The following is a 14,402-nucleotide window of genomic DNA, read 5'->3' as shown; positions in this document are numbered from 1 at the left end:
AAAGATTGTAATTAAGTCACTACTATTTTTTTTTTTATAGAAACTACATGTAACTTGATACCTAGTTTAAGGAAGCAGGGACGTAGTATTGTCATTTTCCTTTGGTAGCTACAGGTAATTGTTTTCCGATTTGTCAGCTTGTTGGGGGGGGGGGGGCATTGTTTTTTTTTTCATTGCATGCATGCCCTCCACCATGCCTCCGCAGAACACAGAGGCCGATGCTATGCAGGTCGGATCTCTGGTGGGCGGGGTTAACGGCAAAAACTCCGCGCCATCAGGCTTGGGCGAGGAGAAAGGAGGAGCAGGAGGCGAGGCGCATGGATCAAGGGGCAGCAGAGGTCGAGGAGGGGAGGAGTCAGTGAGCGAGGGATCGGTGGAAGGCATACCCTTGAAGAGATGGGTGATGCATGGGGCCGTGATGTTTGGCCGGGAGTTCTGCTACGCCATGGAGACGGCGCTGGTTACACCTGTCCTGCTGCAAATAGGTAAGTAAATGATCCCCACACATTTACATAAAAACACAGGTTCATCACATTAAAACAGTGGTAAGTACCAGAAGAAATGTCTCTTTAGTCACCTGCTACCTGTTGCTGTTCTCACTTTCTTCCTGCTGTCCACCTTACACACCCTCCGACCCCCCCCGAAAACGAAGCGGAGCATTTCATCCCCTCCTACTGTAGAAGACTTTTAATTGGCCATCTGCTACACTGACTCTACATAAAGCAGCAGTTTCAAAAGTTGTGCTGCAAAAATTAACTTCACAATAAATTCATTTGACCAACTATTATGTTTGTTACTGATCATTTTGTCTACAATTTCCCCAAGTCCAAGATGACGGTTGCAAGGAAGAATAAAGTATATTCTTATTCAGGATGTGAACATTGTATCCCTGTTTATAGGAATAAGAAGTAATATTTAGAATACAAAGTGCTGGTAACTTAATATAGTTTGTGAGGGGGAACAGGTAGTCATGTTGTTTGTCCTGACGTTGTTCTGGCATTAAAGAGGACACTTTGGGCAGCTAGATTTATCCCACCTCCTGTTCACCTTGTTCAGATGGACTTCCACTGGATCTGCCTAGAGATTAGCTATCTTATGCACGCACACACACACACACACACACACACACACACACACACACACACAGTCACAGTCACAGTGAGTGTACTGTCATTTGCACCTAGCGTTGTCTCTGACAGCCTTTGCTAAGTCGAATATCGTCTGTAGTACACTGGAGCCCTTTAGGGGAGACGGAGAGGGTGTGAAAAGGAGGAGATTAGGGAGAGAAGAACATGAGAGCGATAAAGGGGAGGTAGAGAGGGAGATAAAAGGCTGAAACAGCCATAACCTTGTTTATAATTCAAAGTCACTTCCCATGCAATCCCCCCCTTTCTTCCCCTCTTTTCTCTCGTTCCCCGTCAGTGGCGTACTGTGATCTCGTAGCTTACATAACCAAGGCGACATGAGTGACAGGACGCTCTGTGGCCACCGTGACTCCTGGCTGGCTCACCCATGAAGGGCCGCCACAGGGAGAAAGGCTTTGAAACACTTCCAATTTTCTGTTATTTCAAAAGGACGGTACTGAGATCTCCCAAATGTTAAAAAGTCTAATATCTTATGGCAGCAAAACAGTCTATTAATCAGTCTTAATAATGGTGGCATTCTAAAGAACAATTTGTACCTTGTAATCATAATTACTGTAACCTTTTATCAGGTTGTCTCTTGTAGTATCAGACCGGTGGTGGTGCTGCATGTTTTTGTTCTAATTTTAGCCCTGATTTAGTTGCCCTTTAGATCAGGATGTGTCTGAGCCCCTCTTAGTAGATTTTGGAGACACTGAGAGGTACGGCTACAGATTACTCCACTGAAATAAATAAATCTAAAGCAGACAGAGCAGGGATTTTGGTGTCTAGTTGAGATTTATCACTGATGTGGAGAGTTAATCTAGTCATGTCTGTCTTTTCATGTCAGGCTAATTGACTGCTGATCAAAGGGATTGCCTTCAATCCAAATAAACTCAGAGTGCAGTGCAACATGTTTGAGTTTCATACTAATTTGTTGTAGATGCACACATTTACTGTGCCTGAAATGTAACACAATAGATACGATAGATAGTCAGTCTTTATTGTCCCATAGGGATAATCATTTCCACACATCTTTTCATCATGTTCCATAGCACAACAACACATATAAGACATGTAACGCATATACAAAAAAAATTAAAAAAAAACATCACATTAAGACACCCACATAGACACATCAAATGTGAAAACTACAGAGCAACTGAGGTGGTGGTGGCAGTATTACAGGAGATGTGTTCAGATTGCAGCTATTGTTGAGACGCCAATCAGTCATCACCACATTTGTTGTGGGAACAGACGTGAAAGCAGCAATAATTCATTTACGTGGAACAACACAACATTGACGTATCGCGTTGATATACCGAACTTGTTAGCAAACAGTTGCAATATTTACACATCCAGCAGACACAAAACAAAACAATGAGCTGAAAGATGCTAAAATACTCAGCAGCAGCTTTGGGTGATAATTCTTTGTGGGTTCATCACCAGAGCAGATTTAAGGTAATCCTAAGGTCTGTTCACAGTGGCATTTTGGAAAGGTTTTACTCCCTGTCCTGAGCAACTTTGTTTGGAATTCCTTTGTGCCGCTCTCCAGTTCTTGTGATACGGTCATGATCAGCTGAGTTTGATTTTGTCTCATGAATCTATTTAGATGTTATATGTTTTCATGCTTTTCCCCCACAATAGCTGGTTTTGTGCAGATTGATTCATGTTTTCAGCCTGCAAACAAACAGGCCTAGTGCGATGAAAACAAACCCCGCCTCCAACTCTACGGGCGGAGGTCCAAGTTCTGGGATAACAAATATCGACCCCCCTCCATGTGGTTAATGCTCCATGCACGCTGGAGACTGACTGTAGCTACTGGAATTAGCTGGATAGCTGGTTGGTTGGCTCGCACTGAGTGAAACCATTGTGTGTGTGTGTGTGTGTAACCCCACAACACTGGGGTCAGAGAAGGGGAGGTGTGTGTGTGTGTGTGCGCGCGCAGCAGACACAGTTTGGTCAAGGAGTCCATATTTCACAACCCAGAGAGAGGATAAGAAACCCCTACCTTACAAGGTCTTGTGTGAAGAGCATGCAGAGCTTTTCTTTTAGTCTCTGAGCTACTGGCAGCAGTCACTCAGACTAGGACACAGGTTTTTTCCCTAAAGGCACACACATGCATTAGGAACAATCACATCACACATAACTCCCTTAAACCAGTGAGATAGGCACAGAGAAAAAAAAGTATGTCATGGAAAATAACCAAACCCAATTTATCTTTGGTAGTAGTATTTTATGTGTCACTCGTAATAGAGTGCTGCAGGAATGAGTCCTAAAACCCGGATATGAGTTGGCATTTTTGCACTTCCAGTTCCCTCGTCTCGAAGTCAGTGGGTTTTTGGTAAGTTGCCTGAAAGAAGGTATGTGCTGTGGTTAATACCAGCTCAAGAGATTTTCACATTTTATTCTACTTAAAATACGTCAGTAAATACCCCACTCATGAATTTTTTGAAGCTTTTATGTGTATTCAAAAAGGCTGTTGCTAAAGAGTGGCTAAATGAGATTATGTGAGAGGTTGTCAGGGTCATTAAACGTCATCACGCTGAACATGCAAAATCAAATGACAAGTTGGAAGGTTAGTGGTGGTGACGTTATAGGCTAACGTTAGCTTTTTACTTCTGCCGATTGCCTTTACGCTTCCAAAATGATAAAAGCAGTGTTCATTTGTGAAGATTATCATGATCAAAACTTGTATCATAAATTTGTGTTTGCCACAGAGCTTATTGTCTGCAATAATCAAATGAAAAAATCCCATTGTTTTTTTTTTGTCGCGGGAACTTGGGGTTGGCCTACAAAAATATGTCATCCCTGCAGCCCTCCATAAGAAGTGATTGAGAATGGGCCATATGGGCAGCTCAGGGGCATTTTGTAAAGATGTTACTTCTGTGCAGTGGCTTTAGGTCCATTCTTCCTCTCCCCCAGGTATATTTTACTAGTGGCCTTTTCGAAAGGCTGATGTGAGTAATAGCTTCGCCGAAAGACTTAATGCAGCGAGGGAGTGGAACATGGAGGAAGCGATGAGTGCAGACGTGTTTTTGGTTAGGAGGATGATGTATTGCATAAGGCTTAAGCTTTATGAGCTCAAAGTGTACACAGAAAGCTGTTAAAGCATCATGATACTCATTAAAAACAAAACTGAAGGTGTCAACAAAATGACAAAAATATCGTTATCTTCATCTGATGCATTCATGTTCAGTTGCAGCAGCTCCATATTAGCAGCAGTAATTATCAGGTAAATTTATTTTTACAATAGCAGAAACTAGTGTTGGGTGATAATGAATAAGGTGATGGCCTTCAACACTGAGCCACTTTTCTAGAGAGTAAAATGTCCTTTTAATGTAGAGTGAAGCATTTGTTAAATTACATCCATTTAATGTTGACTAAGTCCTAAAAGTTGTATTTTCTTAAAACGTGAAAAGGCTGTTAGTGTGATGAGAAAACTTCAACTTGTCCTCGATATGAATTAACTTTTCTTTATTCTAGTGCAGTTATTCTTATTCACATTCTACCAAATTGATTTATTTTGGAAACAGGTTAAAATAATGTTATGGCACAGACACCTTTCACTTTAAGGAATCAATTACTTTTCTTAGTTCAGGTCATATTAAGTATATAGATATCACACAGTTGCTTGTTTGCTTCAAACCACATGAGTCTGGTTGGGTATCAGGAAATCACTGCCTGAAGGTGACCCAAAGGGTGCTTTTTCACCATAAATATTGTTTAATCTTAATCTGTGTATTAGCTTGTTTGACTAACTAGCTGTTAGTGTACAGCTGTGCCACCGATGTAGTGCCTACGAACAGTCCAGGGCTGGCAGCTCTGCAACATTGTTATCCTTCTTTGGAGGTCTTCTTGGCTTTGCCAGATTTCTACATTCCAACAGGAAATGTCATTCAAGTATTCCAGGTTCTGTTGCTGAAAGTCTCAGCTCCCTGTACTAGTGTCTTGACCGTTAGTTTATTCAATTTCCTTGGATACACCTTCCACTGTTTAACACACCACACAGCAGTGAAATGTGCACGCTGATACTGAGCGATCATCCAGATCCTGATGCATCTTGTCTCGTGATTCATTTTGTGAGTAGATGATCGTCTAAACAATAGTCCCGCTGATTAAACACATGGCATTTGATGGCAGCTCTTTTCCCCTGAATGCAAATGTTTTATTTTATAAAAGTGTATTATGTTGTTGGTGGTCTTGGCCCACCTTTGCTATAAAAAGCTAAAAGAAACCCTAACGTTAATAAAAGTACCTATCCTGTATTTACGGTTTCACATGTATCAAGGCATCTAGATGGTAGCATGTTAGCATGCAGCTCATTGGACCAGAGGCATTCTGCTGGCAGCAGTCTGAGGCTTTCAAAGTACGAGCCCAGCATGCTTGATTCAGTATAAAACAAAATGCTATCTGGTTCTGTCATTTGTGATTGTTATTTTGTTCTGTAGCATTTTACCAATGTTAGCTCCCAAATCCAGTGATTTTTAAATGCTTAATTGTTATTGTAATCTAACATCAATGACTCAATTGACTTGAGCTACATGCCAATTTATGCAGCAATCTACAAAATTTAGATTCCCATGTTGCATGCTACATGTAGCATGCTATTTATTGTACAACAAAGCAGCTTGATCTTGCATTGTTTATGCTTTTCAGGTAACGTAATCCACTGAGTGATTCTATCATGGTAGCTGGTCTAATCCAGTGGCTGACCTTGCAGATAGAGTAATATGGGTTTATACAAATGACTGGCTTGATGTCACAGTGACTAATCACCATAATCTGACCCAGTCATTCATAGGCCGGAGTAGATAGAAGACAGAGTAGGTGAATAGATGTGTAAAATGTAGCATGTCTGAGGTAACTACAGACACTAGCATTCATCAAGGGGCAGATGAAATACAGTATGTTGGAAAGAGAAAAAACATCTCTATAGAAAAAGGGGGAGAAATAAGAGCCACTGACAGTGTGAATATTATTCTTGACGTGGTGGCCGTTTAACCACAATCTTCAGTCTCCCGTTATCTTTGTACATTTCTGCCTATGTCTCTGCAGAGAGACATGGAGAGTGAGAGACAAACCCACCAGTCTAGTCAGTTATTTAAAGCCTTCCTATTCATAGCTCTTTATATAATCGCTGCAGTAACTTTGTTCATTTATTAATGGTATCACTGTACACACAAGGAGACACAAAAGGGTTTAAGAAAGGGTTATTTGCTAACATCGCTTACAGAGCGGGGTTATTGGTGTAAGTGGACAGAAGACAAGGCAAACAGCAACACTGCTATGCGATGATTAATGCCAGGGGTTCCCAAACTCTGGTGCGTGGACCATAAGGGGGTCATTGAGAGGGTTCTATGGTAATCAAAACTGTGGTACATGCATGTGTGTTTGTGTTGATGTAAGTGTAGAGTCAGCAGAAACTTTAGTCTTTAAGACAAAGCCATATTATGTGCATTCATACGGGTGTGCATGTTTTTCCATGCAACAGGCGATAAGCTAGGTATGTGTGAGCTATAAGTGTAAGATATGTGAGGAATACAGAGCTCTGTGTGTGTGTGTGTGTGTGTGTGTGTGTGTGTGTGTGTGTGTGTGTGTGTCAGCACATTGCTCCCAGCTCTCCCTGTCCATGCAGGGAGGTGAATTCATCAAAAACAAGCCACCACGGAGCTCTCAGGTGATGACGAGGGACAAAGAAATATCAGGAAAAACAAATTCTTCAAACGGGGGTTGCAAATAACAAAACACGGCCTTGCTCAACTCAATATACTCAAGGGTTTTGTTGCTGCAGCTTTCATTGGTCTGGTACGACCAGCAGCTTATGGTGGTTTATGTTAGAAAACCGTAGATTGATATTGTGCTACTGACTACTATTACTTTATGACTTTGACATACATGTTCTGCATCTTATTTTAGAGACAATGGGCGCTGTTCAACAAAAGAGACACATTCGCTATATATTTGATGTGTTCTATAAGATTATTTGGTTGAATATTTTGACGAGTTAATGAATAAGGAATATGTATATATAGTAACTTAAGTAATTGTGAAGTGACGTAAAAATGGTTTTAAATCAAAGTTGTGATCAAATATATTTAAATTGACTTGCAAATGAATTGTTTCCATGTGTTGCTTTAATAAGTCAGATGTTTGTCTGTGTAAACACCTGCGAGTGTGCAGCAGGTGCAGGCTGGTCATTTGGGTTATCAAGCTCCCATCACAGATGTTTTATTTAATAGGATTCACATGGCCTTCAGAAGGCCCAAACAAAACACCCACACTGCATTAACATTTCACCTAGAGCTCATTCAGAACACCACAGCCAGTAACCTTGGAGTTCTACAGTGATCGCAACACAAGGCTAATGGGACACAAAGCTGCTGCGAATAATTCTCCTCATCCAAAGTGTTTGACTGGCCATGAAGCATGAAACCAAAAATCATAACTGCACCCTGATCCTCAGATGAGAGCTGAGAAATGTCCATCAAAGATACAAATCTTATATTAATATGATCTAATTACCAAATGTTTATAATAATAATAGTTCAAAAATATTGTGCAAAAATATATTTGTGAGCACAAATAATCTTAATATAGTAATAGAATTGGGCCCAAATAGATTGTACTGTCACTATATGAAATAATACTGTTTCATGTAATTTTTTTTTCTGCTTGACATCAATTTATTTATCATAAAATACAGACAAGTTGGCCTGTAGTACAGTAGTCAGTCAAAGAAAATCTATAAAACTGAGCAACACACAGAGGCTATAATAACTATTATATACTAGAGCTATAATAATAAGAAGCGGTAATAGCTGGCCTTAGGGTTATTTTATGTGTGTGTGTGTGTGTGTGTGTGTGTGTGTGTGTGTGTGTATAAGAAGGAGAGTAGAAAAACATCTGCTCTCTCACTGTCGCTAGTTGACTTTGACAGTATAGCTGAAAGCATGGATGATGGATACTGACAGACTAATCTTGTACAGTCATATATCTGGCTGAAATGATGAAGGCGGGATTAATCGGAGTTTAAAAAAAAATGTATTTACTTTAGTGGACTCTTGTCAGATTTTTGGGGCTCTGTTACTGTAAGATATATATATATATATCTCTATATCTTTCCTACTAAAGCAAAAATACTGACAGAGGAACAACAATGCTATAGTAAGTTAGTTGTAGCCTAACACAATTAAAGTAGTGAGTTGAAGTAGTGTTGCACACAATTTTCAGCCATGTTTGATCATTTGTAAAAGGCAATATGCTGCACACCAAATTTTCACCTGTAGTCCTTAACAATGTTATTTCAATTTAGCCAGAATTGCTGTTTATGTTGCTACAAAGCTAATAATGCTGACATGTTCTTTTGAACAGAAACCACAAGTGAATCCTATAAATCCAAACCAAGACCGCCCATGTTTTTTATACGACGTGAACTTAATCAATGAAAACATCACTTTAGTTTGTTACATTCATTTACACACATTATGATGGAGAAATGAAAGACCTATGGATATTTTTACCATTAGCTTGGTGCATTTTTGTCCGTTATGCCATTATGAGTTGAAAGAAAATACATCCTTAATTGTAACCTTGGCTATAACAAACCAAACTTTAACATTTCTGTCATTTTTAATTGGCACCCGAATACACCACTATAACTGGGCTTTTTGCTGACCAACTGTATTTGTGGTTACATAAGATTACTTAACTTGCTGCTGATTGGCTTTATTGATCGCTTCTTTGGTAGCTAAAGGGCAGCCAGTGACGCTGTTTGGAGCTTCCTGTGTGTGACAGGTCAGTCTGTCTGAGGGCCCGCATCCCTGCTGTCAGTCACATATAGTCATATTTTAATGTAATTGGCAGATGGTAAAGGCTTTAAAATAGAGCTAAATAGATACATTTGGAGATTGCCATTCACCAGATTTAACACTTTAAATTTATTTTTCAGTTTCAATCTCTTCCTCTGTGTATGTGTGTCTCACAGTAGGAGGTAGCCAGTTTACTGCAGTGGTGTTACATAACTCGGCTGACTAGAAGCAGCTGTGAGTGTGTGTGTGTGTGTTTACATGCAGGCTTCATTCAATTTTAATACCACCTCATAGAGAGGAGGGTTGGCGGGGGTCTTTACCCCTATGCACACACGCGTACACACACATTTTAAAACCACTCAATATAAAGGTGTGTGTGGTATAGTCCATTCACACATTCATATTAATAACTATTTATATAGCACATTTAATAGCTTTACAGTCAAATTAAAGGTTAAAAGTAACTAAAATATAAAACTATTTAAAAATAGTTAATAACAAATACCATCAGTCAAGAAAAAGCCATGACTGGTTCTGAGTTCAGTTCTTATTTTGCAATAATTTCCAAATTAGTGTGTAAATAATCTGCTTGAAGACAATACTATTCTCCTTCCTGCATTGATTTGATTGCCAGTTTGTTGTCATCAGCTGCAGAGCCACACACACACACACCCATACATCACCCAGTATTTCACTCTGCTAGGCACTTTGTTAATGATGACCTTGCTTGTGCAGCTTGTGAGTCTGTGTGTGGGTGCTAAAGACTGTGCGTGTCTGTTATGAGATTGATGTTCTCGCCCTTAACTTACTGCTGGGAAGTGCAATGACTCACTCCTTTCTCCCCTCACTTCTTTCTCGTTCTGACTCTGCCCTTCCTTCGTCCACTCTGCAGTCCGTGAGAGCATAAATGTCGGCTGAAAGTTAGCAGGTAGCACAAGCTGGTACCTTTTTGTTATTTGCTTTTATCTCAACAGAGTTGGGGTCACTAGGTTTCACAAATATCTGTAGGATGTTCTGTTAGGTAGAAAGCTGTTAGCTCAACATTTACAGTGCCCATAAAAGCAGTGCACACTCCCATCATATTGAAACTAATGTTTCATTGTTTTGAATCACAGTGGATTAATTCAGCTTTTTCTTTTATACAGATATTTAGAAATACATTTATTTTAAATGGGTTCATTTGATTCATGAAATGAGTTACTGAAGCTCCTTCAGACCAGAATGCAGAATTTTCATTGGTATCATGTAACACAATTGTTAATAACACCGTCGTCACTCTTTTTATTAGAGATGTTCAGTACATGTAAGAAGGAACCTTTAACACCAAATTTTAAAGCGTTTTAAAGTGGCTGTACTCAATCATCGGTGTTAGCTTTTTGTTGCTAGTTCCTGGTTAAAAGCTCACTGGAAAGCCTCAGAAACCTTTATGATATGTTTACGCTGTGGCAAATAAGTGGCTGCTGAGCTGTTGTACAATGCTTGCATTAGCCAAGTAACTGAACAAAACAGTTAATCGAAGAGGATTCAGAGAAATAAGGTGAATTTGACTGAAGTAGACACGGCAGGTTAAAGGTTAATGGGTATAGCATAACCTTAAATTAGAACAAAAATGTCCTCTTACGGTGAATACAATTTTGTAATGCCAACAATGTAAAAAACCCAATCTGGAATTTTATTAACCATATATTTATTGTTACACTCACTTGCATATTTGAAAAGTTATTAATAAAAAAAAAATCACAATTTTTTTTTTCCCCTCCTTTTGTGCACAAATAACCGCATCAGACATCAATACTCAAACACCTGACCAACGTATTGCTGGGGCTTCAGGTACATGTTTGCTTTCATTGTATGATTGCCCCTTTTTTTTTAATAGATTTTATTTATGAAATGTTTCCTTTTCTGCAACACAAAAAACAAATAGAGATGACAAAATAAAACACAAACTGTCACACAAACTGCACAGAGTGCATGCCAATCTGTAAGATGACTGAAAGTGGATTAAGAGTCAGAAATATATTCCATAAAGCCAAGACCAAGTGAGGTCGAAGAAGGCCCAAGACGATGATTGTCCCTTTTTAAGTAGAGGAATATAAAAAAGCGATCTAGTTAGTTGCAGGGACACAAAGGGGCCTGCAGCCTACAGCTAGCGTTGGCATAAAACCTACCCCCAGATGCTTATCAATAATAGAATACTGATGTTAATATTTCAAATCTGCTCCCAAATTCCATCTTTGGCATTTCTTTTCTCCTCTCTGAATGCTACACCTGACTCCGTACACATGTTTTGTTTAATCAAAAACACCTGCTTCCTCCTTTCCTTTCCTCATGCTCTCCGTCTCTCACTCTCTCTTTCACCCTCCTTCCTTCCTGCCCACTTTCTCCCTTCGTGATCTCTGCCCTACACTCACTTTCACACCATTTCTCGGATGTTTTCTGGACGCTTGTCATTTTTCCTACAGTTTTCTCACGCCAGCGCAGGATATGAAAGGATTGTTTTGTGTTTATGGGAGGGATAGAAACAGAGAGAGAGAGAGGAGCGATGAAGGGAAAGAAGGAGAGAATGAGGTGGATGTTTGTTGGTTGTTAAAGAAAAGGTCAGATTGTTTGATTTCAGTTTGGGGTTTATAAGAGTGAAAGGAGATATTGGACTTTTTGTTTGGAGGAGTGATAGGAGAAGGGGAGGTCAAAGAGAGGGATGGAGAGATGTAGACGTGAGTGATAGTGGGTTTTGTTTACTAGATAGGAAACACAACATTGTTATCATCATGAGAGTTGAAGTAGAAAACTCAGAGATAGCAATGGGGGGGGGGGTTAGAGAAAAGATACATCCATCATGGCACATGGTTACAGCTTTTAAAGGGGAATTTGTACTCACTGTGTAATAAAATGACCCAAAATATAGACAGTGGTTTGAGATGTTTTGAAAGTAAACATGTTGGACAAGCAGTTGTGAAGTCAGGACAGAATATTTAAAGAAGAAAATGGATTAAAAAATAAGATTGGCAATATTTTACATTTTTCTTTCTGACAAGAAATCCCATGAAAAAACTAAAACCAGCAAAGTGTCTCTCAACACTCTCTCTTAGCCCATTTGTTTCTACCTTAGGTGCAAATCTTTAGAAACGGGTCACAAATATTTAGTTTAATTTAAATCTAGTATTTTCCTAAAACAGCTGGGCAATGTAGTTACTCAAACACAAGTAAATAATGCATTTGTTGTGCACTATGTTCAGCAGTGGATTAATACATATTCATAAGGCAGTGTTAGCATCAGCAGGACGGTGCATGATTGACTGAAAATAAAGTGCTCATTTTCATGGTAATAAATGCACTGAGGAAAGCAACTTGCCTGTACAGTGGATCAAATACAAACATTTAAAATCTAGTCTGAAGCTCTTTATTGTTCTATGTGTGCGGGTCACAATAAATGAACATGTCATGCAGTCTTTAATAAATAAAAGTCTGACATTGAGTGCACAGGAGATTTGTGGCATGTTTGACCTTTTTTAACCAATAGAAATTTAAAAACATCTCACCAGATGATAATATGGAAATCTGATGTGCCTGGATGCTTAGTTATCAATTATCTGCCCCCCAGAAAGCCACCATACCTTTTAGTTTAAACTTTTAATTTCACTTTTACAGAATAAAGTTGCCAATCATGTTTAAAGTATCCTGTTATGTCAGCTGTATTGGCCATGAACGTCAATATTTATGTGAGATGTTAGCATCTTTATGTTTATATTATTCAATACATATTTTTTGTTTTTATGTGCTTTTAGGGGCTAAGACATTTCCAGAACAACTGAATACAGAGGGCACTTTCTAAAATTTAGATTTTCCCAAGCTTTATGAGGAAATAATTTTAAAACAAATTGTAGTGCAAAGTGCAAAAACAGAAATACAGTAATCCTTGTTCAGGACGTCCAGAAAACAAGGAGAGGGCTGCTGTTAAAATGTGCAGGGGAAAAAAGCTATTGTTCTTTTAAGTTTAACCTCAAATTCTGAGTAATGTGGTTCTACAAGGCATTGTTTTCCCTGTTTAAGTGTTTAAAAACACTATCTGAGTGATTTCTTGTTTGGAACCACAAAGTTTTACTGTCGGTTTATGAGTGCAGGCGTGACGTGGAGAAACACACACACATAAAGTCTACGCAGAAGTTGTGATGAATGGGCAGTCTGTACTCCAACAGTCACACATTGAGCTCCATATTGTGTGTGTGTGTGTGTGTGTGTGTGTGTGTGTGTAATGTGCGTAGTAAAACAAGCGCTTTGATGATACATGGAGCAGATTGGACATTTTTCTTTCCCACGATCAATCAACAACAATCATAGCCGTCTGCCGCCTTGAATATGAGATTTTTCAGTCAGGATAGAGAGATCCTTCCGGCTTTCTCCCTCTCTGTCCTCCACGTTTCCTCCCTCCTTCTCTCACGTTATCCTCTCCCTTTTTAAATTTTTTTTTTTTTAATCTTAATCCTTTCTCACACTCCTGTTTCCTCCCTCCCTTGCTCTTTACTCCACTCATTTCTTTTTCTCTCTTTCTGAAATACTTCCTGCGTCTTGATTCTCTCAGTATTGTTGTGTGTGTGTGCGTGCGTGCGTGCGTGCGTGCGTGTTTAACGTCTATTGAGAGAGTAAGGTGTGTGTGTGCCAGTATTTTGATATACGCCCTGTGTTATGAGTAAGTGATTTGTGTGTGTGAACAGAGACATGTCTTTATTTTCTGTTTTTTTCTGTATCGTTTGTGTGTGGAAGGGGAACTGTTAATAATAATAGAAACTGTTTTCCTGTTTTGATGTTGACAAACCTACAGACAGACAGATTCCTATCTGCATCTATGTCTCCTGCTCTATGTCTGTTTGGATTTTAACGTAAGGTATTGTGTGTGTGTGTGTGTGTGTGAAAGACAGAAAGGGGGAATAAAAATAAATGTGAGACAAACGGAGAGAAACAAAGCTTTCCTTAGTTTGAACAAACCCAACAGGAAGCCCTGTGTGAATGACACGGCCATATTAGGAGCCAGGAAGTGAAGGTAATGGAGTCTCCGTGGTGACAGGGTTCCCAAGACCTGGTCACCACGGTGACAGGGGTCAAGCCTTGTTTATGGCCAGCTCATGAGAAACACAGAGGTTGACAGTTGTACAGTACCTGTTAAGGTTCAAGTAACGCAAAGATGCACACCATGTATTCACAATGTCGCTGCTGGAGATGCTTGTTGCTCTCTTCACATGTTTCTTGTCCATTCTCTACTGTCGATTAATGACTAAAGGCAAAACATAATCTTAAAAAAAACATGATTGCCTGACATGCATAATTATCTTGTAATACACTTCATATACCTGTGTTCCTGGCGAACTTTTAGCCATACATTTAAGTTTACATACTTGGCAGAAGGTGTGAAGTGCGGCTGCTTGTCAATGTTACATTCAGGCCTAGCACACCAAACCGTTTTTTCTACCATTTT

General features: G+C 39.4%; 1 protein-coding gene across 1 annotated transcript in view; it reads left to right on the top strand.

The window, feature by feature from the left end:
- Window positions 1-60: 60 nt before the first annotated feature.
- The window catches only part of slc45a4a (solute carrier family 45 member 4a), a 31,402-nt gene continuing 17,060 nt past the window's right edge, over window positions 61-14,402 (top strand). Inside the window, exon 1 of the mRNA XM_078268504.1 lies at window positions 61-485. Within this exon, the coding sequence (XP_078124630.1) occupies window positions 182-485 (304 nt within the window). The 5' untranslated portion in view covers window positions 61-181. The remainder of the gene's footprint in view (window positions 486-14,402) is intronic.

The sequence above is a fragment of the Sander vitreus genome, chromosome 14 (assembly GCF_031162955.1).
Source record: "Sander vitreus isolate 19-12246 chromosome 14, sanVit1, whole genome shotgun sequence".
In the NCBI taxonomy this organism is placed as follows: Eukaryota; Metazoa; Chordata; class Actinopteri; order Perciformes; family Percidae; genus Sander; species Sander vitreus.
The sequence above is the reverse complement of the archived record's forward strand: the minus strand, read 5'-3'. Positions and strand labels throughout refer to the sequence as shown.